The sequence below is a fragment of the Microtus oregoni genome, unplaced genomic scaffold (genome assembly GCF_018167655.1).
Source record: "Microtus oregoni isolate MIOR12 unplaced genomic scaffold, Mior012 000098F_ref0000018, whole genome shotgun sequence".
Taxonomy (NCBI): domain Eukaryota; kingdom Metazoa; phylum Chordata; class Mammalia; order Rodentia; family Cricetidae; genus Microtus; species Microtus oregoni.
Window position 1 is genome coordinate 2,171,490 of NW_024544711.1, and position 25,824 is coordinate 2,197,313.

The 25,824-nt window shown below is 54.4% G+C and overlaps 1 protein-coding gene across 3 annotated transcripts in view; it reads left to right on the forward strand.

Annotated features, from left to right (window-relative positions):
- LOC121443026 (CXXC-type zinc finger protein 5) overlaps window positions 1–16,600 on the forward strand; it is a 31,126-nt gene extending 14,526 nt beyond the window's left edge. For all 3 annotated transcript variants that reach the window (XM_041644710.1, XM_041644711.1, XM_041644712.1), the window contains exons 2-3: window positions 13,374–14,445; window positions 15,603–16,600. In XM_041644710.1, coding sequence (XP_041500644.1) covers window positions 13,531–14,445; window positions 15,603–15,647 — 960 coding nt within the window. In that variant the 5' untranslated portion in view covers window positions 13,374–13,530 and the 3' untranslated portion in view covers window positions 15,648–16,600. The remainder of the gene's footprint in view (window positions 1–13,373; window positions 14,446–15,602) is intronic.
- Window positions 16,601–25,824: the final 9,224 nt, after the last annotated feature.

Genomic DNA, 25,824 nt, shown 5'->3' on the forward strand with positions numbered 1-25,824 from the left:
AGGAGCAGAAGATAGGTATGAGGGAATTGGCAGCTCAGAGGAAGTCTAGGGCCTTGGTCATCCAATACCCATGGCCTGAGCAAGTGATAGCTGCAAAAATAACAAGGCGGCCCCATATCAGGACTTCAGGTATGTGGTCTGCAGGCCCCAGGGCGTTGGGCCTGTGATTTGCTGTATTCCAGACTAGGGTTTGAGCTCAGCAAGCCTCAGCCGCTTATCTGGGATCTCCCAGACTAGATCTAGACAGAACAGGGTCAGGAATCCTGACTCCTAAGCCCAGCCTGTACTTGTGCCTTCAAGAGGAGGTACCCTTCTCCGCCTCAGAATCACAGGTATCGAGTAATGCTTGCTGGTGACCCTTTGGACCTAAGTAGAGTGTGCACCCCCACAGGGTGTCCCTGCTGACAGGTTCTGAGAAATGTCAGCACTACACTTGAACCACCTAGGGGGTCCTTTTCTCTGGGAAACTCAGAGAGTGGTCGCGAGGTCCTTTAAGCAAACATTTCCATTTGTGTATACAGGGGCAGTCATGAAAACACGACCCTGTCCCCCATCCTCTTGTTTGGTTTACCACTTAACCAAACAGTGCCCCAGACTCCACATGACCATTGGGGGCTCCCTAAAGCTTCCCTAAGTTAGGTTGACCTGGTCCCCACCTCAGATCATTTCCTGCTTTTGGTCGGTGTTCCTCTGAAAGGCCTGACTCTTCCTGCCCATTTTGAAGCGGAAGACCCTCTCGGGTGCCCTGTGCCACCTCAGTTTCCAGAGCTGCTGCTTTCCTCATGTTGTCAAAGAGACCTGGGGCAGCAGAGTGGACTCTAGCATTGGCCAACCAATATTTATAAAAACCTTCACCTTTGCTGCCCAAGCTTGGGTGGCCTCGGCCAGTCACTACCCTTGTCAGAGCCTCAGTATCCCTACCTGTGAAGTGGGAGAGCCCTTGTCTTTGGGCCCCCGTGAAGCTGAACAAGATGGTGTTAACAGAGTACCTTGCTAGACTCTCATAATTGGTGGTAACTCAGCTCCCTCCCCCAGCCCTGGTTTCTGTCCCTCCAGCCTTGATCTTGAGGATTCTGGGAAGGGTATGGTGCCAGTCTGCTGGCTCAGCCGGCTTGGCCACTGACCTTCAGAGCGCCCAGGCTGTCAAGGCTGCCTGACTGCCTGTCGGTTGGGTGGCGGGGAACGCCAGCCAGCTCCTTCCTTGCCTGACGCCACCCGCCCCTGCTCCCACACTCCTCTCTCCCTCTCTGCGCCTGTGTGTGAGCTAATTAATCTCAGCCCCTTTGGGAAATTAGACCGCAGCCGCCTTCTCAGCCTCATGGAGCCTGTGCTGCTACTGGGCCAAGACCTGCTATGTTTGGGGCACTGAGGTGGAGGTGGGGGTGGCAGCAGCAGGATGAACTCAGCAGGACACGGGTCTCTGAGAACCCTTCACTTTTGGTGAGGGTCTCTGGCCTTAGTTCCTCCCTTCTCAGAACAGTTTTTGTAAGGACAGCAGGCAAACTCCCTGTTACAATGAAACCAAAGCCTGTGTCCTTTTCAACCTGGCTCCAGGTTGTCATGGCCATCCTTACCCTGGGTTCTACCTCAGCGTGGGGTCATTCTCTTCCTTTCCCAGCTAGGAGGCTGATGGAGACAGATGTAATTATGGAATTTTGCTTGGGAAATTAATTTGAAAAAGTTAATTAATTGGTGGTTCCGGAGGTGGCAAGCTCCACGCCCGGCTGGCCTTGCTTACGTCAGTGCTGACCCACTGGAGACATGCAGCTTGCTGGGCAAGCTGGGAAAAGGGACCCCAGTGACCCCACTAGACAGCCCTGTGACAGGTAGGTGGATGGGAGCAAAGGGCACTTGTGTCCTGGCCCATGGTGGGTCCCTGGGCTGCTGAGGGTAACTCTGTCCTAAGGACTCCCGCTTGTCTGTGCAGTAGTGGCCTTTGTCTGCTTCCATGGGACACCGATCTCAGTTCCACAAGTGTCCACTTCCTCCAAGAGTGGCATGGTTGTACCATCTAGTAACCAGAATGTTAAGCTAGAACTCCAGCAAGATAGAGCAGAGACTAGCCTAGTCTTGTCCCAAGGAATGAATACCTCAGCACCTGTCCTGGGAGAGTGGGTGAGTAGTACGCAGAACAAAGTCACCTCCCCCCCACAGCCTGTCACCCCAATGCCATTTTACTTTCTGCTGCTGTCCCATCTACTTGTCAAAGGACACAGTTGGAATGAGCCAGGCGGCCGGCAGCCCTGTGCGCGCCATAATAGAAATCTCCCTACATCTTCAGGTCTCCTGTCAGGCCACTGACCACATGCTTCGGTTGGACTGAATTCTAGTTTCTGAGGACATGTGGGGCCTCTTTGCCTGGAAAAGAGAATGATCAGGGATGGGACATGTGAGAAATTGAGGATACTCCTTGCCCTGCCCCTATTACCGGAGTGTACCCCCGAGCTGTATAATCTTGGGCGAGCCCCTTGTTCTCCCTAAGCCTTACTTCCCTCATCTGGTTGCATATTCTGAAAGCTGTGGAAGGGTCTAGACAGGTGTAATCAGCCAGAAGTGTTTTCTCTGCCTCCTAGAGGCAGGCTAAGTGGGGGAGCAGGGAGTCCTCCGGGGCTCTGCTGCTCACACACGAACACATGCGCACGCACGCACGCAGAGTTTTGGAGCAGAACCTGGTATGCATGGTGCAAGAGGAGATGATGTCTGTGAGCTGGAAGGGGTCCCAGACCAAGCAACTAGGCCACAGTCCTGAACCCGGGAGGTGGTTAGCCTGGTATGTACTCCTTCATTTCTAGAATTTCTAGGGGCCTGCAGTGACTTTAGTGTTGAGAGATGGCTCTGTAATTAGGGGCATTCCTCTCTCTTCCAGAAGACCTGGGTTCAATTCTCAGGGCCCATATCAGCTAACAACCACCTGTATAACTCCAGGCCCAAGGGATCCAAACCCTCTGGCCTCCAAGGGTGCACGCACGCATGCACACACACACTCCAAATCTTTAAAATCATGCTGGGCATAGTGCTTTCGTCCCAGCAGGTCTCTTGGGTTTGAGACCAGCCTGGCCTGCATAGTGAGCTCTGAGATGTCATAAGACCCGTCTCGGGTGGAAGGAAAACATCTCTAAGCCGTGTATTCATTCAGTAGCCATTTTCATCTCTTGTCAGTCTGGTGTGATTTGTAGTTCTAAGTTTCTTAAGAGTTCTGATCCCAGGCTTGGGTTAAATGGGCCACATCCCTTCCCTGAGCATCCTGCGGGCTAGCCAGAGGGAAAGAGGTCCCCACTTGCTCCAAGACCCGCTACCACCCGCCATGTTAGCCTATGGGATCTGTGCAGAAGTTCTGTATAAACTGTTAAATGTCACCGTGTCTCCCGGGGACTGGGAGCTCCCAAAGGATGGTGTCCATAGCATCTTCCGGTATCCTAGGACCCAGTACTCCATAGACACTTTGGGCTTCTCTGTTCCTATTTTATGTGTGTGCCAAAGCCCCGCGAGGTCAAGGCCACTTGAGCCCTGAGAGCTTGGGAGTGAGAGGTTCTAATCTTGCTGGGCTTCGGTTTCTTTGAACGCAGGGATCTTTAGTACTTCTTCACCCTCTGGTGTTGGGGCAGGGGGTGGTTAAAGAGCCCCTGGCTGTTGCCAGTTAAAACGATCTTACACGTCCACAGCTATTACCATTGATGCTGTTAGGTTGTTATCTTGGCGTTATTCATTCTTCCTGGGCCCCAGCAGCTGCTGTGCCTATGCCTGGACTTAGAGCCGAGTCCACAGAAGAGATGTTGCAGCTCCTAATTAGTGCTCCAAAGAGAGGGCCTGGGTATTTAATTTTTGCTGCAGGATCCCATCCGCCAAATGCTTCCCCAGTCCTTCTCCACTGTACTGGGTTTAGACTTCTCTCCCAGTCTCAGGTAGAGGGACTGGCCCCAGGCGAAAGCCTCCCCAAATTTCCCCTGCCACTCCCTCCGCCTCCCAGACCTCTGGGGCCATGAATCATTTATGAGGCAAAAATGAAACCAATTAAGGACAAACTTTGAAAGCCTCTAATTGCCGCGCCTGGTGGCATGGAGGAGTGAGGGGTGGCAGTTCTGCTCGCTGTGGAATCTCCTTGGCCCCAGCCTTGCCTTTCCAGGCCGTCTCCGGGCGCCACCACCTCCTGGCCGCTCACGGACGTGCCTGCGCTGCTCTGGGCAGCCGCCTGGCGCCCGCCCCATCCTCCTAGGCCGACTAATTAGGCCCGGCTCCCTCCTGCGCTGCCCGCTCCAGGCCCGAGGTGATGGCGGCTCAGCCTGCCCTTCTGGGGCATGTGCCCCAAAGCTGGCCGCCTTTCCCAGGCTGAATGGCTGCCTGCCTGGCTTAACCCAAGCAAGCCCAGGGTGCACTGTGTTGTGGAGCCTGGGGTCCACACTGCAAACCAGAGGGGCTGGGAAGAAATTGATGAAGGGCAAGCTGGGGACAGGGGAGTGGCTGGCAGTTGAGCTTGTGGGTTGTTGCGTTGATGAGTAGGGCTACCCAGTGCCTGTCAACACTGCCAGGACTGGCAGCAGTGACCCTGTGCAAAATCTTGGGTTTGGGGAAGCAGGCAGGTGGAGGGTCAGAGTCTGGATCCAGCAGGACCTACCTCACTGCAGTGAACCAGAAGTGCCAGTCTTAAGTCCTGCTAGCTGTGCTGGGGGCCGTGCAGGCCCTGGGCACTCAGGCACACTGTTTGCTGAAACAGAATTTCCGTGCTTGTGTTTTTCCATAATTATATTAGCAGGTGGGATTTTTCCTCGGGGAAGCACTTTGAGGGGGAGCGCTGTGGCTGTGTCCCCGCCTGCTCCAAGCGTGAGCTCACACTCAGCTCAGCCCGCCTGCCTGCCTTAATGATTTTTTAATTATGCAGCCAGTGCTCGGAATTGCTAATCCACCTCTAGCCCAGCGTCCCCTGCTGCAGTTTACACCCCAGCCCCTTGCTGCCAACCCCCGAAGGGCAGTGCCCAGCTCTATACCCATTGCTGCATGCTGAGGGACACACCGGCTCCAGTGGGGGAAGAGTGCCCAGAAAGAGGCATGGGGTGCCTTTCCCCCCTCTGCAAGAGACGGGCTTGGGGATGCCGATCTCTTTGTCTCCCACCCCAGCCCTGGTCCCAACCTTGCTTGTGTTGACCAGGACAGCTGTGTCTCTGGAAAAGGGTAGGGGTGTGATCAGTGCCCATCCCTCCTGTCCTGTGTGACCCCAAGGACATACGCGTCCAAGCACTGTCTTTGTCCCTGTCACACCTACGAGTCATCCTCTGCTTCACGTCCACACACACTCAGACACACAGCTAAGCTGCAGCGGTGACACGTTCTGTGCTGCTCACACTCAGCCACACCTGAGGGCTCGGGTCTCCCCCAGTCACCCAAGGCTCTCTCCCTTCTGCCCATGGTTGGCCTGTAAGAGCCTCGATCGACCCTGGCCTGGGAGGAGTTGGGGGGCAGACTGCAGCACAGTGGCCGGGGTGGCTGCGGCTCCTCTCCAGGCGCCCAGCTGTGGCATCTGTCAAGGTCAGATAGCGACTCCGGAACCAGCCAGCTTGGCCCCACGGCCCCTCTCGCCTCATTATTTTTGTGTTCCGGGGTTGCAACGACACCTCCCTCCTTCCCTCCCCCCCCTCAGTCTCCTGCCTCTTGCCTTCCTCCCCTACGCCTCTGCAGGGAGGGCCTGCGGTCTCGGGGCTTTTGTTTTCCAGTTTTTACAAAGCTCAGGCCAGGCAGGCGGGCAGGTGGCTAGAAGCTGACCAGAGCTGTTGGACCTGGAACGGCAGACAGGTGCCTCCCTCATGGCTGAGCATCTCTGCCAAAACAGTGAATTAGTTTCTCAGAGGGACAAACTGAACCTGGGTGCCACCCAGCCCCCACCCACCCCAGGCACACCTGTGGGCAGCTTCCTGTTTCCATAGGGGCCCTAGCAGCCCGCACCAGTTCCCATCTGCACCAGCCTGGCACACTTAGGCCCCGCCAAGGCTCACAGCGCGCACACTGCCCTCTCAACGGCTAAGACAGGTTAACACACAGACCTGAAGAACCTGCAGACAGGCACCCACCATAGTTAATGCTCTACTTGCACACAACGCTGGTGGCTGTGTGTTCAGAGGTGTGGAACACACACCCCGCCGCCTTGCGCACTGGGAGCTTAGGGTCCAGGTACTCCCACCTTTGTTGGTGTATAACTGTGTGCACAGTAGCGCTCCAGTTCACAAGGGTTGGCCTTGGAGTTCATCTGCGCCTGGGCACACCCACAGCCCTCCAGACACAGGCTCCCAGCATAAATGTCTGACATGCTTCCCCTGGTGACCACATAGCCCCCTCCTCAGGATACACACTCTGTCACACTCCCTTCCTCCCAGGTTTGGCTTTGGTCCCCTGAAACGTTAAGAAGAGGCCTCTGCTCGGTGTGTCCTGTATGTCCAGAGCTGGGAAAGGGGTGGTTTGGCAGATGCACTGCCCCACCCGCCTGGCCCGAGAGCACCCTGGTGCAGTAGGGTGGGGGGCTTCCAGCAGGACGGGTGGGGACTATGCCCGTTTAGGTGCCGGCCTCTAGTTTAGGGTCTGTAAATATGGGGGTCTGGGGGTGTGAGTAGGATGTGGGCCTGGTCCAGATCCCCTAGAGTTTCTGGGGCAGCCACAGCCATCCGTCCGCTCACTTCCTCCTCCAGCTGTGAACTGCTGTGGTTGTCCCTGGGAGGGGGAGAAGCTGGAGGCTTAGCGGTTGCAGGACACCCCCCACCCCCCAGGAAACTCAAAACCCTGGGCCAGCCGGGTGGCGGGTTGGGGCCAGCACAAAGAAGGCCTCTGTGCAGCCTGACTGGGCTGCCCACAGGATTCTGGGGGAGGCAGCAAGAGTCGGTTTCCGTCCCCGTTCTGCTTCCTGCGGAGGCTGCCGGAATGCCCGGAGCTCTTGCCCAGCCAGGCCCGTCCGGCCCACCCGTAGCCCCTTACCTTGACTTTGCCTGAGCTTGGGATCTAGCTGGAGCTATCCTGGCAGTGGTGCTTGGTGTGAGATGCCTAGAGCCCCAAAGCCACCAGAACGACTCCTGGGAACTGAGCCTTCTCCAAAACCTCCATGTGCCTTGAAGCCCCTGGCCAGTATTGGAAAGCCAAGCCTGGAGACACGGGTTCAAACCCTGACTCTGCCATCTACTGACCTTGTAACCCTAGGCAGGTATTTCACACCAGCTAAACGGATGTAGTGAGAACCTAATAATAAACTACAGGGGCTGGGTGTGGTGGCACACGCCTATTACCCCAGTATTGGGAAGCAGAAGCAGGCAGGTCTCTAGAGCTAGAGGAGAGACCTGTCTCAAAACAGCAACAACAAAAACAAAGTACAGGAAAATGCTTAGCACAGTGCCTTAGGCCACCAGAGCTGAAGGAGACTTCTTTAGCTTCTTGTCCCCAGAAGCCAAATTCCCTCTGTGGCTTCCTCAGAGCCTTTCCCGCCTGCAAATCCTGTCACCAGCTCTGGCCTCCTGTCGACCTCTAGGTCACTAACCCTCTGTGGGTAGCTGATGGGGAGACAGCTCTCCAGACCTCTTGTGTATCTGTCCTCTTCCCATTCAAGCCCAGGAGCATTGAGAGTGAGATCACGAACCTTCTCCAGGGCTGGAGAGGTGGTTCAGTGGTTAAGAGCACTGGCTGCTTTTGCAGAGGACCCAGGATTGGTTCCTGGCACCATCTTCTTGGTCAGCAGAAGTGCACACAGTGCATATGCTCACACGTAGGTACTCATACATACATACGAAATAGAATAAGTTTCTATTCTACAGATAGGAAATGGATGCTCTATGTAGGGAAGGGGCTAGTTCAAAGTCCATGGGGAGGAAGGCCAGATCAGAGCCACAGCTCAGACCTTAGGACTCCAGTGCACACCTTTGGCTTTCTCTGCCTGTCCTGTGCTGAAACTCATCAGGGTAGAGGGGCTAAGCAGGGATGTGGGCTAAGGTCTCAGGTGGGTGTCTGCAGGCATCACTCTGTGAAACATTTAGTTCAAGATTCAATGACACCCCAGGGGAGAGTGTCATTTTGTCCATCCTAGCCCGCTGACCATTTGCCTACCCTCGGTAGGGCAATACACGGGGTGTCTATGAGGAGTGTAGGCGCTGAAGCATGCAGAAGAAAGACTAAGCCCATATTAGCTTTGGTCCGTGGGGTCCCATGTGCTGAAGTCACAAAATGAGGAAGGGCATTCCTGTGCCTTTGCTGCCTTTGGGGTAGGAACCTAGGGGAGGTTCTGAGAGAGGAAGTCTGTGTTTCACTGCCTGGAGCCAGGTCAAAGCACACCTCTGGCCAGGGCCTCTGTGCCATTCCAAGAAGGTCCTCGCAGCCCGGCGGTGGTGGTGCATGCCTTTAATCCCAGCACTCAGGAGGCAGAGGCAGGTGGATCTCTGTGAGTTCGAGGTTAGCCTGGTCTACAAGAGCTAGTTCCAGGACAGGCTCCTAAAGCTACAGAGGAAACCCTGTCTCGAAAAACCAAAAAAAAAGTAAGAAAGGTCCTCGGAGGTAGTCTAGGGAATTCTATAGGCAAGAACAGGCCTTGTCGCTTTGTTCAGAGCTTTGTTTATCTGAAGCTGAACGTTTAAGTCACAGATCTGACTGCCACAGGAGGGGCAGGTCTCACTTTGTAGCCTTGGCTGCCATGCAGCTCTGTGTAGACCAGGCTGGCCCCAAATTCATATATCCACCTGCCTCTGTCTCAAGTGCTGATTACAGGTGTGTGCCATCAAACCCTGCTTCCTTTTTTGTTTTGTGTTTGTGTGTGTGTGTTGTTTTGTTTTGTACTGTCTGGGAATGTTAAGTCTTACTGAAAATCCCCTAGTGGTGTCAAGGGTGTGTCTCACCCCAGCCAATTTCTAGGTCCCTGGGTGGTTATAATGGCCATACAGATCTGTCCCTCCATTCTGGGTGTATGTCCTGATGACCTCAGGCTGTAGCTGCGCTTCCTGCCACCAAGATCAGCACACCTGTGTCTCTTGGGCCCAAGAGGGCTCCCAACCTCTGTGAACTTCCCAGACTGAATTATGAAGCTCAGAGACAGAACCCCCTCCTCAGCATGAGTGGGTCAGCTCAGTTCAGTCCCTGGAACCCGTGGTCTGGGCTCTCTGCCAACATGTCTGTCTGTCTGTCTGTCCTTATACTATTCTTCAGCGCTGCTCTCCTCTATACCCCAGGTAGGTAGAAGTAGTAAGCCAGTCTGTGTGCTCTGCAGAGCTAGTCCCACAAAGCCATGCTGAACTGTGCTTAGCCAGAGCCCTGGGGTTAGTGCAGGAGGCCTGACACCCTGGGAAACCTGCCCTCAGGCAGGATGGTACTTGGATCGGTCTAAAAAAAATCATCGAACCAGTGACAGGAATGGTGGCTAACACTTGTAACCTCAGCACCCAGGAGGCCGGGGTTGTCGGAGGCTTCCTCCCCGGAAGAGACATTGAATTATACTGTAAGGTCCTGTCCCTGATCTCAAGGCTCTCTCTGTCCAGCTGGGACCCTGCAAAAACTCAGCCATACCTGGCACCTGCTTCCACCCAGCTCTTCCTAAGGCTTTTAGCTGTATGTCCTCTGGTAGCTTCTCCCTATCCTTCGCTATTTCCTTGGCAGCCTCTTCCTCCGAGCAGGCCCTCCAGCCTCACTCAGGTCCCCTGTGCTCCCGGTCTGTGACCTCCCTGCCCCTTCCTCCGCAGTAGCAGTGCATGGAGCCACTACTGGCATAAGCAGGGAAGGGGGTACTACTAAACATGCACAAGATCTAGCTGCAGGCCTCCTAGGAACACAGCATCAGCCCCTCCCAAGATGTAAACTCCTCCCCCATGCAGTCAGTCCCTTCTGGGGCCGAGGGTGGGGTGAGGCCACTGCCACTACCTCCGGTGACCTCATTGCCAGCTGGCATTATGATGTCACTGGCCTAGCATTCTGAGTTGAGTTCCCGCATGTGTATCTCTAAGCTTCCAGGTGGGGCACTCCCCTGGGGGCCGGTGACAGCTCACCCCTGACCACGAAGAGGTGACAGGCATGGTAACAATTTGGTGGGAGGGCAGTAGTATAACTGGGCTGCTTTGCCTTGGGCTGTTCTGTTATTGCCCAAATAGAACAAAGGCGGTCAGAGAGCAGGTGACCAGCATTTAGCTCTGGGTTCAAGTTCTACCACTGCGAGGCACTAGCTGTTGACATCAAGCCAGCAGCCTGAACTTTTGTGAACCTTGTTCTCTTCATCTCTGAAGCCGGTTAGAAGTTCCTGTCTCATGGTTACTATCCTAACATGAAGCACACACACACTGCAGCACAGAAGTTGCTCAATAAGTGTGAGCAGCTAGCGAGGGGTTCATCGTTAAACACTAGTTGAGTTTGAAGAGAGCAAGGTCTGTGCCTGCAGAGGGTAGAGACAGGAGTAACCCCTGTGCTAGCAGATGCTCTCATCTCTGACTTCCCTTCCAACAGCCAAGGTCTCAACCTCCATGGCCTGCTGTGACCGCAGGCCCTCCTTCCATCTCTTCTTCCAGAGCTCAGGTTAGACATGGCCTCATCAGGTGTCCCCGATTCTCACTCTTGGGCTCCTCCCTCTATGATGGGCTCTGTCATTCCCATCCCTGATCCCCTAATAAAACCCTCTGACCTCCAATCACGACTCTGCTGCATCCCACCGAGTCTCTGACCTATTCCTGAGTTCTATTGTCAGTGTTCTCTGACCTTAACCACCTGTCTCCCTCTCAGGCCCAGCTCTCGGGACTGGTTCCTTCGCCCCTAGGCCCTATCCCCACCCGTCAGCCCCTGGTCCCAGCTCCAGGCCGTCGGGCTCCTGCCTGGACAAAGGGGTCCTTTGTGGGCTGACCGCGGCTGGCAGGGCGGTGGGGCGCTGGCTCCGCATTGCTGATGAAACGGAGCCCTTTGTTGTCCCCTCCTCAGGCGCAGTATTTCTTTTTGGGGGCTGGATGCGTTCCTGGCAGGGCGGATGATGGATGCGCCCGCCGCTGCCGCCTGCCTGCCCGCCAGCTTTCCCTCCCGCTCATTCCCGCTCCGCTTCAACGCAACCCCAGCTCTCTTCCCCTGCTGCCTGGGTATTGCCAGGCCCTTCCTGGCCTGGGAGGGGTTGCTGTGTGCCCTGCTGTAAAAGGCCGGGGCCTAGGAAAACGTCCCTTCTGTTTTCTCCTCCTGTGAGTAGGTTAGATGGGGGCCTGTAGTCAGGGGTCCATAGGGACCAGGGAGGACATCAGCCTTTCCCTAGGTCTGAAAGGGATAACACAGCCACAAAGGCAGGTATAGAAGCAGCTTGGGGACTAGGCCTAAGCCACGAAGACTAGTTTTGCATATCTGCTGTCTGAGGGCTGTCGCCCCTGTGACCAGGCCCCGTCCATATCCTCCCTCCCCCACCTTCAGTTTCCAGGGTTGACAGACCACAGTGTTCTGCCTGCAGCACCTGTTCGGTGACATATCACGTTTTCTGTCCCAAGCTCAGTATGCCTTAGGACCTGAGGGACTGAGAGCAGGTGGTTCCTGGGAGAACCGAAGTGAGAGATGAGGAAAATTCTAGGAGGGGACCAGAGATGAACGGAACACAAGGCCTGTTCGCAACATACAAAGACTGGGGATGGGGACAAAAGCAGGAGCTCAGCCTGAGCAAGTAGCACCAGCCCTGAACCATGCTGCTTGCAGTGTTGAAGGGAGCTGACTTCTAATTGACCTGCCGGCCCTGCACGCAGCGCCAGCTCCTGGAGCTGGTGGAGGGAGGGAGGGAGGGAGAGCCTGAGCAAGCAAGAGCAGCGTTAATGCGACTATCGATTTCTGCCACCGGCCAGCGGGCCTTAGAGGCGGGGGACACACGGGCTTTTCTCCTGTCACTCTAGCCCATAGACCTTCTTCCCTGTCTCTGTAGTTGGGCTGCTGGGTTGTGGCCCTGGGCAAGGAAGTTGAGTTCAATGAGCAAGAGCTAGAAGAGGTGGCTTGGTGCTTTCTCACTCTTGTCCATCAGCACACCCGTCTCTCTGCACACCTGAGGTCACTGGTCTCTAAGGAAGAAGACCTGGAAAGGTGATTTAGGCTGACCCATTGGAGGTGAGATAGCACAAAATCCTCAGAATGGTCTCCTTACGGCCCTGACCTCTGACCATGCCTTCCTGGGATTGTCCGGGTGGATTCAGCTCCATGGAGATCTGAGGAGGACCTGCTTACAGAGTGAGGCTTCAGTTGCCTCCCCTGGAGCACTGCAGTTGGGTGCACTGACCACTCCTTGTGGCTACTTGTTGGCAGCCCTGGAGCAGACAGTCGGACTACATGACCTGGTCCAGGCTGAGTATCCAGGGCAGCCTGGTGGGTGTGATGGGGTTGTCCGGGGACAAAGATCTGATGTGTTCCCAACTCTCAAGCCCAGGGCAGGGTGGGGTTTGCCAGATGTTCCACTGCCCCTTGAGCCACCAGCTGCTCAGGGGCTGGGCCTTATGCTCTCACTCCTCCACTTGGGATGCCAGACTGAAGGGGGCTACAGGGAAGGGATACCAGAGAGCCAGGACCCAGGAGGAAATCGCCACCCCGCTCCCATCTGTACCTGTGACAGGGGCATTGGCCACTCACATGCCCTGCTCAAGGCTGGAGTTCAGAAGCCCCTGTCCTGGGAAAGGCCCTGGGCCTCAGAACTGTGGAGACAGCCAGAGGACAGGCTCTCACTTGCCTCCACCTTCTCTATCCCAGCCCTCTGGGTTTTCACTGCACCCCTGGAAGCCAGGCCAGGGCACAGCAGGGGCTGAGGTGATGGCTGTGGTTTGGGAACAGAGAAGGGAGTGTGTGGAATTTATGCATGTCTTCCCACTCTTGCAAGAGGGGCACTTCAGGCTCTGTGCTTCTCCCTTGCTTTGTAGAAGGGTGGATGTTCCTTCAGACAAGGGTGCTGTACTCTGTCAGACTTTGGATTAAACAGAGGAGCCTGGATCCTTTACCTGCAATCTCCAAACAAGCATTCCGGTGTTGTGGTCAATATCTTTCCTTCTCTCTTTAGATGAGTGGGGACCAAAGAGCGTGGAGGTCATTAATCCTCCAGAGTTAGCCTCTCCAGGTCTCCTACCCCAAGGCCAGCAGCCACTTTCCTTCACTCTTAGGTCTAGATCTCCACAGGGCCTCAACCTCCCTGTGCCTCTCAGTGGCCGTGTATCTATGGGCTAGTAGCTCTCATAAGCCTTGTTCTCCCTGACTGGGAAATAGAGGATTACCCTACCACTTTGTAGAGTTCTGCTGAATCTTAAGATAGCCCAAATAAATTCTTCACCAAGATCGGCTTGGCACTTAATGCCTTATCGGGCTTCTGGTTGTTACCATGGCAATATGGGTAGTGGTCCTGAAGGAAGAGGGTTTACTGACCTTGTCCCCACCTTTCCCAACAGAGTACAGACGTTCCCACGCGGACACCTGACCATGTGCCTGCCCTGAGTGAGCCCCACCAGACATCTCGATTGTGGGCAACAGGGCTACACACTCATCTGTGAGCCCCCAGCAGTTTGCAGGCTCTCCCAGCAGTGGGGTCTGGGCCTCGGCCCCACCATGTCGAGCCTCGGCGGTGGCTCCCAGGACACCGGTGGCAGTAGCAGCGGCAACAGTAGCACCAATAGCAGCAGTGGCAGTGGCCCAAAGGCAGGAGGAACAGACAAAAGTACCGCAGTGGCTGCGACCGCACCAACCTCAGTAGCAGATGATGCCCCGCCCCCTGAGCGAAGGAACAAGAGTGGCATCATCAGTGAACCCCTCAACAAGAGCCTGCGTCGGTCCCGCCCACTCTCCCACTACTCTTCCTTTGGTAGCAGTGGTGGCAGCGGAAGCATGATAGGGGGGGAGTCTGCTGACAAGGCAGCTGCAGCTGCAGCCGCAGCCTCCCTATTGGCCAATGGTCATGACCTGGCTGCGGCCATGGCCATGGACAAAAGCAACCCTACCTCAAAGCACAAAAGCGGTGCTGTGGCCAGCCTGCTGAGCAAGGCGGAGCGGGCCACGGAGCTGGCAGCCGAGGGACAGCTGACGCTGCAGCAGTTCGCACAGTCCACGGAGATGCTAAAGCGCGTGGTGCAGGAACACCTGCCCCTGATGAGCGAGGCGGGTGCTGGCCTGCCTGACATGGAGGCTGTGGCTGGTGCCGAGGCCCTCAACGGCCAGTCCGACTTCCCCTATCTGGGCGCGTTCCCCATCAACCCAGGCCTCTTCATCATGACCCCAGCTGGTGTGTTCCTGGCTGAGAGTGCTCTGCACATGGCCGGCCTGGCCGAGTACCCCATGCAGGGAGAGCTGGCTTCCGCCATCAGCTCAGGCAAGAAGAAGCGGAAACGCTGCGGCATGTGTGCGCCCTGCCGGCGGCGCATCAACTGCGAGCAGTGCAGCAGTTGTAGGAACCGAAAGACTGGCCATCAGATTTGCAAATTCAGAAAGTGTGAGGAACTCAAAAAGAAGCCTTCCGCTGCTTTGGAGGTAACAGCACCGTAGAGGGAGGTGTGCGGGCTCTCCCATTTGTCTGGCAGTCCAAACCTACCCCCAAGTCCTGGAGCCCACCTTTCCTGCCTGCAAGTGTGGGGCATATCCAGCCAGTCCTAGGGCCTGAAGGTCTGGCTGCAAGGTACCTGTTCACTGCCCTAAAAAGCAGAGCCACATCCTGAGATGCCAGCAAGGCATGGTTTGCAGGTAGGGGCTTGGCATTCCCAGTTAGGCCCTGGTTCTCTGATGCCCCCTCCTAGGGCCTGGGTCAGGTATTTCCACATAGGTACCAAGTTTCTGTCTCATAGACATGTTCTAAAGCAGTAACCCAAGACTCTGGTTGTGTGTTAGCCCCATCCGAAAGGTTCTGTCTGTGGACCCTGTGGCCTTGAGAGTGAGCCCTACGACTTGCCTCCCAGAGTCCTGTCCCTCCCTCCCCCAACACACACAGTGCACATGCAAAATAGAACAGCTTCAGTGCTGGCTGCCCTGCCTGGAGACGGGGAGAGACAGCTCAGCTCATTCCTAACTGTGGTCCTGGCATAGCTGCGGGGGTCTGTCGACCCTCTCTCCCCAGATAAGGTAAACTAGCTGGGTTCAAAAGCGACTTTGCAGTTTGCTGTCCCTGCCACTCGTTCCCACCCCTCTTGGAAGTAGACTTGATTCCATAGTAATGGTGTCCTAGCCATGGCCTCTTGCCACCTCTCTGACTGCACCCACGCCAGTGTAGACACCCACATGTACACCTGCTCCTCTCATCCTAGCGCTCTCTGCTCACTGAGCGCCAGATATTGGCCTCCCCATCACAGTCCCGTGTACAACACACAGTCTGACACGGTGCAGGCTCGTGTGACAGGACACAGCTGTGGCCCCAGGAATGGCCATCTGGTGCTCTGGGCCAAGGGAAAAAGGGGTCCAGAAGGCTTCTGAGTGCAGTGGCTCAGGAGGCCTCTGGGCCCTTGGGTAGCCCAGCAGGTCATGGCTCCTTCTTTGGCTGGCCTGTCCTGGCCAGGATAACAGGAACTCTTCGGGGTAACTGCCCGTCCTCCGTGCTCGTCCCTCCGCCATTGAGCCGGCCTCGGGGAGCTTCTTGCACCAGGTCCACCGGGACCCTGACTGAACTTTCTCCTTGTTTTTGTCTCCTGCCCCGCCAGAAGGTGATGCTTCCGACGGGAGCCGCCTTCCGGTGGTTTCAGTGACGGCCGGGAACCCAAAGCTGCCCTCTCCGTGCAATGTCACTGCTCGCGTGGTCTCCGGCAAGGGATTCGGGCGAAGACAAACGGATACACCCGTCTTTAGAACCAAAAATATTCTCTCACAGATTTCATTCCTGTTTTTATATATATATATTTTTTGTTGTCATTTTAACATCTCCACGTCCCTAGTATAAAAAGAAAAAATTTAACTGCTTTTTCAGAAGAAGAACAACAAAAGAGGTAAAGCAAATCTACAAAGGTCCGAGACTTCCTGGGCAAAGAATGGACAATCAGTCTCCTTCCTGTGTCAGTGTCAATGTTGTCTGTGCAGGAGATGCCGTTTTTGTGTAGAGAATGTAAATTTTCTGTAACCTTTTGCAATCTAGTTACTAATAAGCACTACTGTAATTTAGCACAGTTTAACTCCACTCTCGTTTTAAACTTCCTTTGATTCTTTCCAACCATGAAATAGTGCATAGTTTGCCTGGAGAATCCACTCACGTTTATAAAGAGAATGTTGATGGCACCGTGTAGAAGCCCCTCTGTATCCATCCACGTGTGCAGAGCTACAGCCAGAGCCCACTGGGACTGGAGTTCCTGTCCCAGGCCCAGCCTTGTTGCACCCACTGTCCCCTGGCTGGGACCCCCTACCCCAACAGTGACAGATTTTGGAGAGATGAGGATTCTATTCATTTGTTGATCCACTAAGATCTGGGGAGCCCGCATCTCAGTCCTGGCTACTTCCCCTAGAGAAAACAAACCCTCTTTTCTCAGCCTTGCTCTCAGCAACAGAAGAAAGGGCTTCTTCGTGGTCCCTCGCCTACCTCCCGGTAGGGGTGGGTGCCCAGGGGGCTCCCTACCCGTGGCCAGCTCCCTACTGAGGAACATGCTGTTTGTATTGTTTTAGGAGACCAGGCTGTTTTGTGAATAAAATTGAATGCATGTTTGTGTCCTGATACACCGCTGGCTTCTTGGGTTTTCGGAGGGCTGGCTTGGGGCTAGGGTTTGTGTGGGACTATCTTGAGAGAAGGGTACCCTGAGGATACTTAGAGTTGAGTCTCTTGGAAAAGAGAAGTCTTTTGGACTGAGGGTGGGGTATGGGGAGGGTGAGAGCCATCCTGGAAACAGCATGGAACCATGTTTATATGGGAAGTCTGCATCCCAGGCCTTGGGACCTAGACCACTAGGGGTGTCACCCACTTTGGCCATACTGCTCCCCAGCTTTTCAGTGTCAGGCAGCCTGCGTTGTTGGGCAGGCTGTCTATCTGGGTCTTTTTGCATGGCAGCCACAAGTGAGCGTGAACTCACCCAGCTACTCACACATGGGGTAGTTTCCTCCCAGGTTTCTGGAATGTGACTGCCCTCTGTGTGCCCTGTCCTTGGACCCCTTCCATTCCAGCCTGAATTCAAGAAGGGCATCATCTGCTCTGGCCTCCAGGTGGTCTAGAACCTCAGAAGCCGGGTGTCTGGGGAAATCATTGCAGGGCCCCACCGGCCAGGCAGAAAGAGGTGTCATTTGCATGCCCCTCCCTGTACTCCTGTAGGCTAACCTAACGGTGAGGCCTAGCCTACCGCTGGAGGAGTGCGCCGCCGCCCCCCCCCCCCCCCACAGCTGCTGGGCCTGGTGGAGGTGGAAGCTAGACTTGAAGAAGGACTTCCTGACAAGGTTTCAGGTGGGTGAGGACTTTGAGAACAAAGGAAGGTGGGGTTTTCTGAAGCTGAATGGGTGGTGAGGTGGGGGAGATGGGCTGTCCCTGCGATTGTTCCAGGAAGGGGAAAGCTGGGAGGAGGTATCCTGACCCCCAACCCTGTTCCCTGTGTCACAGGCTCCCTTGGAGCACCAGGGGCTCAGCAGCCTGGCCTGGCACAGCAGGGGTAGGCAGGGGCGGGGGAGGTAGCTTTCAACTTCATCTCTGCCTGGGAAAATTCCCTTTCATGTGGCTGCCTGTGATCTCTCCAGGCGGCTCTGCCAAAGGGGGGTGTCCAGCAGGGAGTAGGGGGAGGTGTTGCAGCTGGGGGCACCCTCACTCCAGTACAAGGCAAACTGCAGCACCTCCAGAAACTTGTGGGAAGGGGGGTCTAAGAGGGCATGGGGGATGCTGGCCAGCAGGGGGCACTGGGCTAGAGGCCTTTGCTGGCAGCATACAGGCTGCAGATGGCCTAGGCCGGCCCTCTGGCACACCTCCAGGTGTGGGGTGGGTGGCTCCAGTGGCAGCCTTAATGGGAGGGGACTGTGACTCGGCTGGCCTGGACCCCACCCCACAGTACAGAGGCACCCAAAGTTCAGAGACCCTCATTCCAGTTTCTGCGTCTTAATGTACCCAAAGGCCAGCCACAGTGTCTCTGAAGGAAGATGGCTGTGGGGCCAGATCTTGCCCTGGAAAGTTATTACTCCCAGAAGATGGCCTAAGGAGAACCGCCATCATGAAGGCGGGCCCGGTGCATAGTAAGCTCTGGTCGGTGGCTGTTCTCAGGGCTGAGGAAATGGTTCCATGCTAAGACTGTTCACTGCTTTCGCAAAGCACTGGAGATTGCAGCACACGGCTCACAGCCACCTGTAACTCCCACTCTGGAGGAGCTGACAGCCTCTTCTGGCCTCAGTCACCAGCATATGACTACTTGTACCATTGAGTGTGACATGAAAGTGGGTTTGAAACGATGTGGAAGATGTTAGAACAAACGTTTAGGTGCATACCTGTAACCTCAGCTGTGGGGAGGCTGAGACAGGACAACCTGGACTACAGAGGCCTCGTGTCAAGAGCACTGTGTCCCAGCATTGAGGAGATGGAGTTGGGAGATAAGGAAAACCTTAGTTACGTAGTGAGTTTGAAGTTGGCCTCTGCCTCCTGGGTGCTGGAACTAGAGGTGTGCCTCACTACACTCAGCTTTTCTTCCCGAGGCAGAACTTGATGTAGCTCAAGAGGACTATAGAGTGGGTTCCAGGACAGCCAGGACTATGTAGGGAGACCTTGTCTCAAAAGAAACTTGAGTGCGGGCTTTTCCCCAACTCACCAGCCCACTTTATTCTTGAGAATATCTTTCCATTGAACTTTAATTTAGTGTGTGGGTGTTTTGCCTGTATGTGGTCTTTGTGCTCCACATGGATGCTTGGTACCTGTGGAGGTCAGATTCCAGGAGACTGTTGCCACAGGCAACTTTAAGCCACTGTATAGATGCTAGAGACTGAACTCTGGTCCTCTAGAAGAGCAGTCAGTACTTGAAACTGCTAAGCCATCTTCCCAGCCCCAAAACTGTATTTCTTTAAAATAAATCATTCACTAGACCTCTCCAAAAAAAGCCCTTTTGGCTGGACCTGACCTTGACATTCTCCCTAAGGCCGAGTCCTGACACAGCCCACATGCAGTCCAGCCCACATGCAGTCCTGACCGCTGCTCACCAGCCAGCCAGTCTTCCTGCTTTCTGGCCATAAGGTTGTAGGGTCTTCAACTCCTGTGACCTAGCCTTCGCATACCTGTGGGTCTCCTTGTCACCTTTATCCCCGTCTTGCACCTCTCCTGCTGACAATGGACCCTGGGGTGGGGGGTGGGGGTAGCCCTTTCCCTGCCAGGACAGTAAATAAGGCCTTGTGGTGATTTAGGAGCCTTCACCCAGCATCCTGTAGCCCTCCTGGGGGTCCGGCATTCAGAACCAGCTTTGAGGGTTGCAAGGTATGAGAGGCTGGACACACTGCTGGAGTCAAGTCCAGTGTGTGTGTGTGTCTCACACTGCTAGAGACAAGAAGAGCAACACAGGGACCTTGTGTGTGTGTGTGTGTGAGAAAGGTGGACGGTGAGGGCCGGGGCTCTTAAGGCCTAGCAAAACCTTGCGAGGTCATGTCCCGGAATATGACTACTTGTACCATTGAGTGTGACATGAAAGTGGGTTTGAAACGATGTGGAAGACATCTAAGACCTCATGTGGCCATGGGTTCATATATGAATGATGTCATTGGGACGTTCAGTAATGTTTGTGTGGTCCTGTGACCTTGTACAGTCCGGTAGCAAACCCAGTGTGACATCAAGTTGTACAACTGAGTGCGTAACATTGGGCGATACTTAGTTTATGGTATTGAATATACAACTACGTTGACCCTGGGACAAAACTTCATAATACTAAGTGTCCATGACTGTCATCGATGTGGCCCTGAGACACCAGAGAGTATTTGTGATGTAAGTAGTGACCGTGCTGGGTCCCTGCATATTGCCTGCACAATGCTGGGGGGGGGGGCGCGATATAAATTTGTCAGTGTGCCCATGGGATCCCAGGGGTTGCAGGCCCATTGCCCTGTGTGTGTCTGCCTCCAGCATCTCCTGCTCCCCTCCCGACAGCTGTGCAGTTCTAGGGAGAGCACAGGGTTCTGGGGCATCTCATTCCCAGCATGGGTCCAGAGGCTCAGGCTGCATCGGGTGTTGGCATGGGACAGCAGAGGCTTTTCCCACAGTTGAAATGCCCCTCTCCCAGACCTTCCACTGCTGGCTTCAGCTCCACAGAATACCCTGGCAACTCTGACTCCTTTGTTCTCTGTGGCCGCCAAAGGCCTCCCACTTCAACCCCATACTGTCCAGCGCCTGCCAGGCAAGCGACCCTTCCCCCATGGCGCAGCCAGGCTTACCCACAGAAACCATCACCACACACACACACACACACACACACACACACACACTCCATGTCTCTGTCCCATGCTCCAGATCTAACACAGGATTCCAGTCTGTGAGCCTGCTTGGTGTGCAGGAAGAAGGAAACAGCAGTTCCTGGGGCTGTACTGGGTGATTGCAGGCCAACACCTGGGCTCTGGAAGGGTACAACTTCCCCTTGGCACGTCGCCAAGTTGGAAGCTCAGCCTTCAGTCCAGACTGGTTTCCGTTTGAGTTGGTTTTGGTTTGGCTCAGGTCAACTGTCAGGACTGGGATTATGACCCACTTTGTAGATAAGGAACGTGCATGACTCACCAAAAGCAAGATGCTGATTAGCACCCAGGCTCCTTACTCCCTTGGGAAGAGGACCAGCTGCCTCCAACAGAGTTGGGAGGGGGCCTGGGACTCTGGACATATGGGTTCCTCCCCATGTACTGGTCATAGTGAGTCAGGCACCATGTTGTGTGTGTGTTTCTCCTTGTTGGATGACCTTGGCCAAGTACCCTTGCCTCTGTTCTGGAAAGAAGGGCAACACAGCTAGGGCTTGTAGAGTAAGGACTTGACAAGGTGCTTTGCGAAGCGACAAGGTCACCTCACAGTTAGTGCCGAGATCCACAGCAAGGACATGACACTGGTAACTCTGGGGCAGATTTAGGTGTGGAGCCTCCACTCCCAGCCCAGCCCAGCTCACACTACTAAGAAGAAGGTCGGGATATCCACATGGCTCAGCCTATCAAGGCCTTTTGGGTCTGACCTGATTGCACTGCCTGCTCCCACTCCCTCCCAGGTGCCAGAGATACACAGATGGAGGTCACTTGCACAGCCCTCCCTGTCCCGTCGTTCCCCCCACCCCCCAACGGGCTGCTGCTGTGACAAGTATATCTGGAATGAGCAGGCCACAGTAAAAGAGATCCTAACCCAGGGCTGGAGAAATGGCTCAGTGGTTAAGAGCACTAACTGCTCTTCCAAAGGACCCGGGTTTAGTTCCCTGTACCCACATGGCAGCTCACAACTGTCTGTAAGTCCGGTTCCACTCTCACACAGACAGACATACAGGCAAAACACCAATGCACATAAAATTAAGAAAGAGAGATCCTAATCCCCTGCAGATGGGAATTGGGCCTTGTTGTCCCCATGTCATATAGCTCTGCAGTGTGCCCTGCTCCTCAGTGCCACATCTGCTGTGAGGTCTCTGCTTGCTGGGAAGGGTGGGAGGATCTGAGAGACTGCTGGCCAAGCAAGACGCTTCTGGCGAAGCAGACACTCATTTCTCTGCCTGCCACCTCCCATCTCCCAGAAGCATTACAATTCCCCTCTTCCAGAGAACAAGGGCAGGATTCAGAGGCAGCAGGGGGTGTGAAGAGGAGGTGGACCAGGTCCTCTGCTAAGGATGGTCACTAACCACTAACCCTGCCTCAGATGCCAGGCTTTAGGAGCTCACATCTGTTTCCTGTCCTTTCTGACTGACCCTCTCCTCTTCACACACACACATCCACCCCCTGACTCCCAGTAGCTCAGGTGCCCCCAGTAGCTCTCCCTTGTCACTCTGCGTGACATCACATGCTGTCAAGACCATGGTCGTGAGTTCATGAAAGGCGTCATTGGCACCTGTCACAAGAACTGTGCTAAGAAACATCTGTAGAGTCAGATGTGTGGACCAGGCCTATATTCAGTACTGGGAAGGTGGAAGCAAGAGGATCAGGAGTTCAAGGACAGCCTGAGCTACACATCAAAGACTGTCTCACAAGAAACCTGTGAGCTAAATAAAAATCTTCCCTTCTTTGACACTTTTTTTTTTCTGTGAGCATTTTTTTTTATCATAATTGAGGCACTGTCCATAAATGAGGAAAACTTACTAAAAAGAGCCTCGGCCTCCCTAGGCAGAGAGTATGACTCAGTGCCTACAATGCACTGGGCTGGGTCCCCCAGTACTGCAAACCCCCAAAAGCATCCATAGCACTTGGATTAGAGGTACCAGTGAAACTCTCCTGCCTTCCAGTGAGCTTGTGACTGGTAAATCAAGCACTGGGCCAGTTCATTGCATCCATATGCCCAGAAAACCATGAGGAGAGCATTGATCAATTATCCCCTCCTTATAGATGACAAAAATAGGGCAAGAGAGAGAGATACAAGACCACACAGCTGATTTTGTAAACACTTGCTTATGCTTCAGACTTTGTCTGGAAACAAACCTTCCCCCTCCTGACAGACCTAAACCCAGTGGAGCCGATTTGTTTGTTTGAGACAAGGTTTCGCTATATCCCACATGGGATCCTCCTGCCTCAGCCTCTGAGTGTTGTGATTACAGACATGTATTACCACACCCAGCCCATAAAGTCCTTTAACCGAATATTCGCAAGTCCAGCAAGGTTTAGGAAAAAATACCTGAACAGAACTGCTGTATAGGGAGTAAGGGCTTAACCTAGAGCAGCAAGCGTAGAAATTCTGGGGGTGCAAAGTGGACACAGCCTGAGTTCATCAGCTCCTCCCTTTCCCCACCCGGGAGAACCCACCCCAGCTCCCAGGGCCTCCTGCAACAATAGGATTGACAGGCAGCTGCTGGGGGCCCAGAACACTGGCCGCCGTGAAAGTGAGGGCAAGGGCAGTGCCCGCTCTGCAGCCGTTGATAAGGCGACAGAGCCCTCGGGAGCGGGGACACGGTGAAGCCATGGAAACACGGCTGAAGTGTGAGGCTGGCTCAGCCACTTCCCCAGGTGGCCGCCTCCCAGGCCTGGCAGGGACCCAGCAAGACAAGTCCAGCCACAAGCTATGTGTCTTCCTGCCCTCCCAGGGGCCAGCCTGGGCTGGTGGCTGGACGTATCACCCACCCCAGCCTGCTCTTCTAGGGTCGGACTGGGGACAGTCTTTAGGCATCGGTAGGGAACACCAAGGGTAGGCAGGGTGCTCCACCAAAGCCGGCTTCCCTATTTAGCTCCTCCTAGTGTGCTACCCACTTCTCTACTATAAATATGTGTGTATTATTTACCTTAAGCATTTTGATAAATCATAATAGCAGAGACATCTGCTGTCAAAACTGCAAACTGCATTTGGGGCTCATCTTGTGGATGATCGGGATACAGACCAGGAGTGCATGGGAGCTTATAACCAGAAAGGGCTGGGTCTTGAAGGGAACTCTAGGTTCATCTTTTGGGGTCCTTCCTCACTGGCTGCTAGGCACAAAACCTTTCCAGAGAGTCTAACAACCCCACTATACCCCCCCCACACACACACTGTGTTCCTGCTTCCTGTGTTCCTCAAAATTAATGCATCAATGAGAGGGCTGAGAAGTCCCCAGAGCAGAGATTAACTCCTGGGGGGCGGTGCGAGTGGGGTTGGCCCTGGGAGGCTGGGAGGGGGGGGGTTGGCGTTAACGCTCAAGCCTCACAAGATTAATCACCCTGCAGCTGGCCTCATCACAGGGCACCCAGTACCCTTCACCCACCTCCCAAACACCCCCAGGAGGGGCTCTGTGTTGGGAATCTTCCCTGCCTTTCAAAGTCCCTACAGTGGCCAATCTAACTTGTGGGAGGATTTTTGGGAGCTAAGGCCAAGTTCCTTTTGCCTTTTCTGGCTCTTTCCTGGTGGTCTCAGGGACCCTGAGGATCAAGCAGCAATCCCGTGGTCTCCTTGGTTTTAGTCTAACTCAGCAGCCCTGAGAGGAGTTGGAGGAGGAGGCCCTGGCTTGCCTGACATCCTGGCCCTAAAAGTAAAGCTGGTGAGAGACACCCCCAGGACCTGTTTATATGGGAAACTCAGAGAGAGGTGTGGTGAATTCAAATGTCATGCTCCCTGACCTGCCCCTCCTGCTCACCCTGACATCCTAAGTAGAAACAGGACAAGCGCCTGTTAGGAAAGCCCTAAGGTGAGGAAACAAAGTTCAGGCTCCTCAGCCAGACACCCCACTTTAATCTTCAACAAGTTGCAGTAGGTGGGGCTCAGGTTAGACCGGAAAATAGATGAGTTGCCGTCTGCTTTCCTCTGCTTATCTTCCTCCAAACAAGAGACACCCCTGGCCCCGCAGAGGTCCCATTGGGTGAACTAACCCGTGTACTTGCTTGGGCCTCCTGGGTAAAGAGCAGGGTGGTAAGGGGGGAGGCCTGGTCTCTGGTGAATGTCAGCTGCTAAGTGGTGTTGGAGTGGCTGCATGGGCGGCCTGTTGCAAACAAGATGCTGTGGAAAAACTGTTAGATCTGAGCGTGAGGATCCCAACTTCAGTGCCACAAGCTGGCGACTACCAAGGGTTGGTACAGCAAAGGGAACCAAGAAGGGACTCCAAGAAGACAGAGGAGAAGAACCTAACCAGACATAGTGGGCACTCCTGGATCTGAATTGTGTCCGTATGCAGGCTCTTAGACGAGCAAGGGGCTGCTCGTCACCTCCCCCCTCCCCGCCTCAGTTTACTCATCTGTTACTGGCATCACGTCTCCAAGATCCCATGAGGGTAATATGAGAAGCCTGTGTAAAACATTCTCGAGAACTCCCTCAACTAGCTGTGTGCGGGGCTGCATGCCGGTAAATAAGAGGTGGCTGCGAGTTTGAGGTCAGCTGCTTGGGCTGTAGCATAGCATGACTCTGCTGAGACACACACAGAGAGAGAGAGAGAGAGAGACAGGGAGCACCACCCCTCATTCCTCAGAACCACAGTGCACAAGAGAGGTGAGCGGGTGGGAAGAGGCAAAGCCAAGAACAAAGACGGTTTTCTGGACATAAGTGAAGGACCAGCTTCTTTTTGTGTGGGAGTGAGGTTTACATGTAAGCATGCATCCATGTTTATATGTATCCGTGCATGTTTGTCCAGATGAAGGTCAAAGGTCAGCCTCAGGTATCATTCCTCAGGAGCCATTAACACCTATTTTTTATTTTGTTTTGAGACAGAGTCTCACTGGGACCCGAGGCTCATCAATTTGTCTAGGTTGGCTGGCTGGCAAACCCCAGGGATTCACCTATTTCCACCTCCCCAGGCCCAGAATTACAAATGTATGCACCCATTCAGGTTTTTATTTATTTTATATGCATCAGTGTTTGCCTTCATTGTATGTCAGTGTCTGTGGAGGACTGAAGAGGACATCTGATCCCCTGGGACTAGCATTATAGATGTTTCTGGAAAAGCAAGCAGTGCCTAAACCACTATGCCATCTCCTCAGCACCAATCATATTACTTGCTTGCTTTTTTTTCTTTAATTAAAAAACTTTTTTCCACCGGGCAGTGGTGGCGCATGCCTTTAATCCCAGCACTCGGGAGGCAGAGGCAGGCGGATCTCTGTGAGTTCGAGACCAGCCTGGTCTACAAGAGCTAGTTCCAGGACAGGCTCCAAAGCTACAGAGAAACCCTGTCTCAAAACAAACAAACAAAAATAAACAAACAAAACCCACAAACTTTTTTTCAAGACAGGTTGACCATGGTGGCCTCAAACTCAGAGATCTGCCTGACTTTGTCTGGAGAGCTGGCATCCAAAGGCCTGCGCCCACCACTCCCAGCCATACTGTTTTCTTTTCTTTTCTTTTTTTTTTTTTTTTTTGGTTTTTCGAGACAGGGTTTCTCTGTG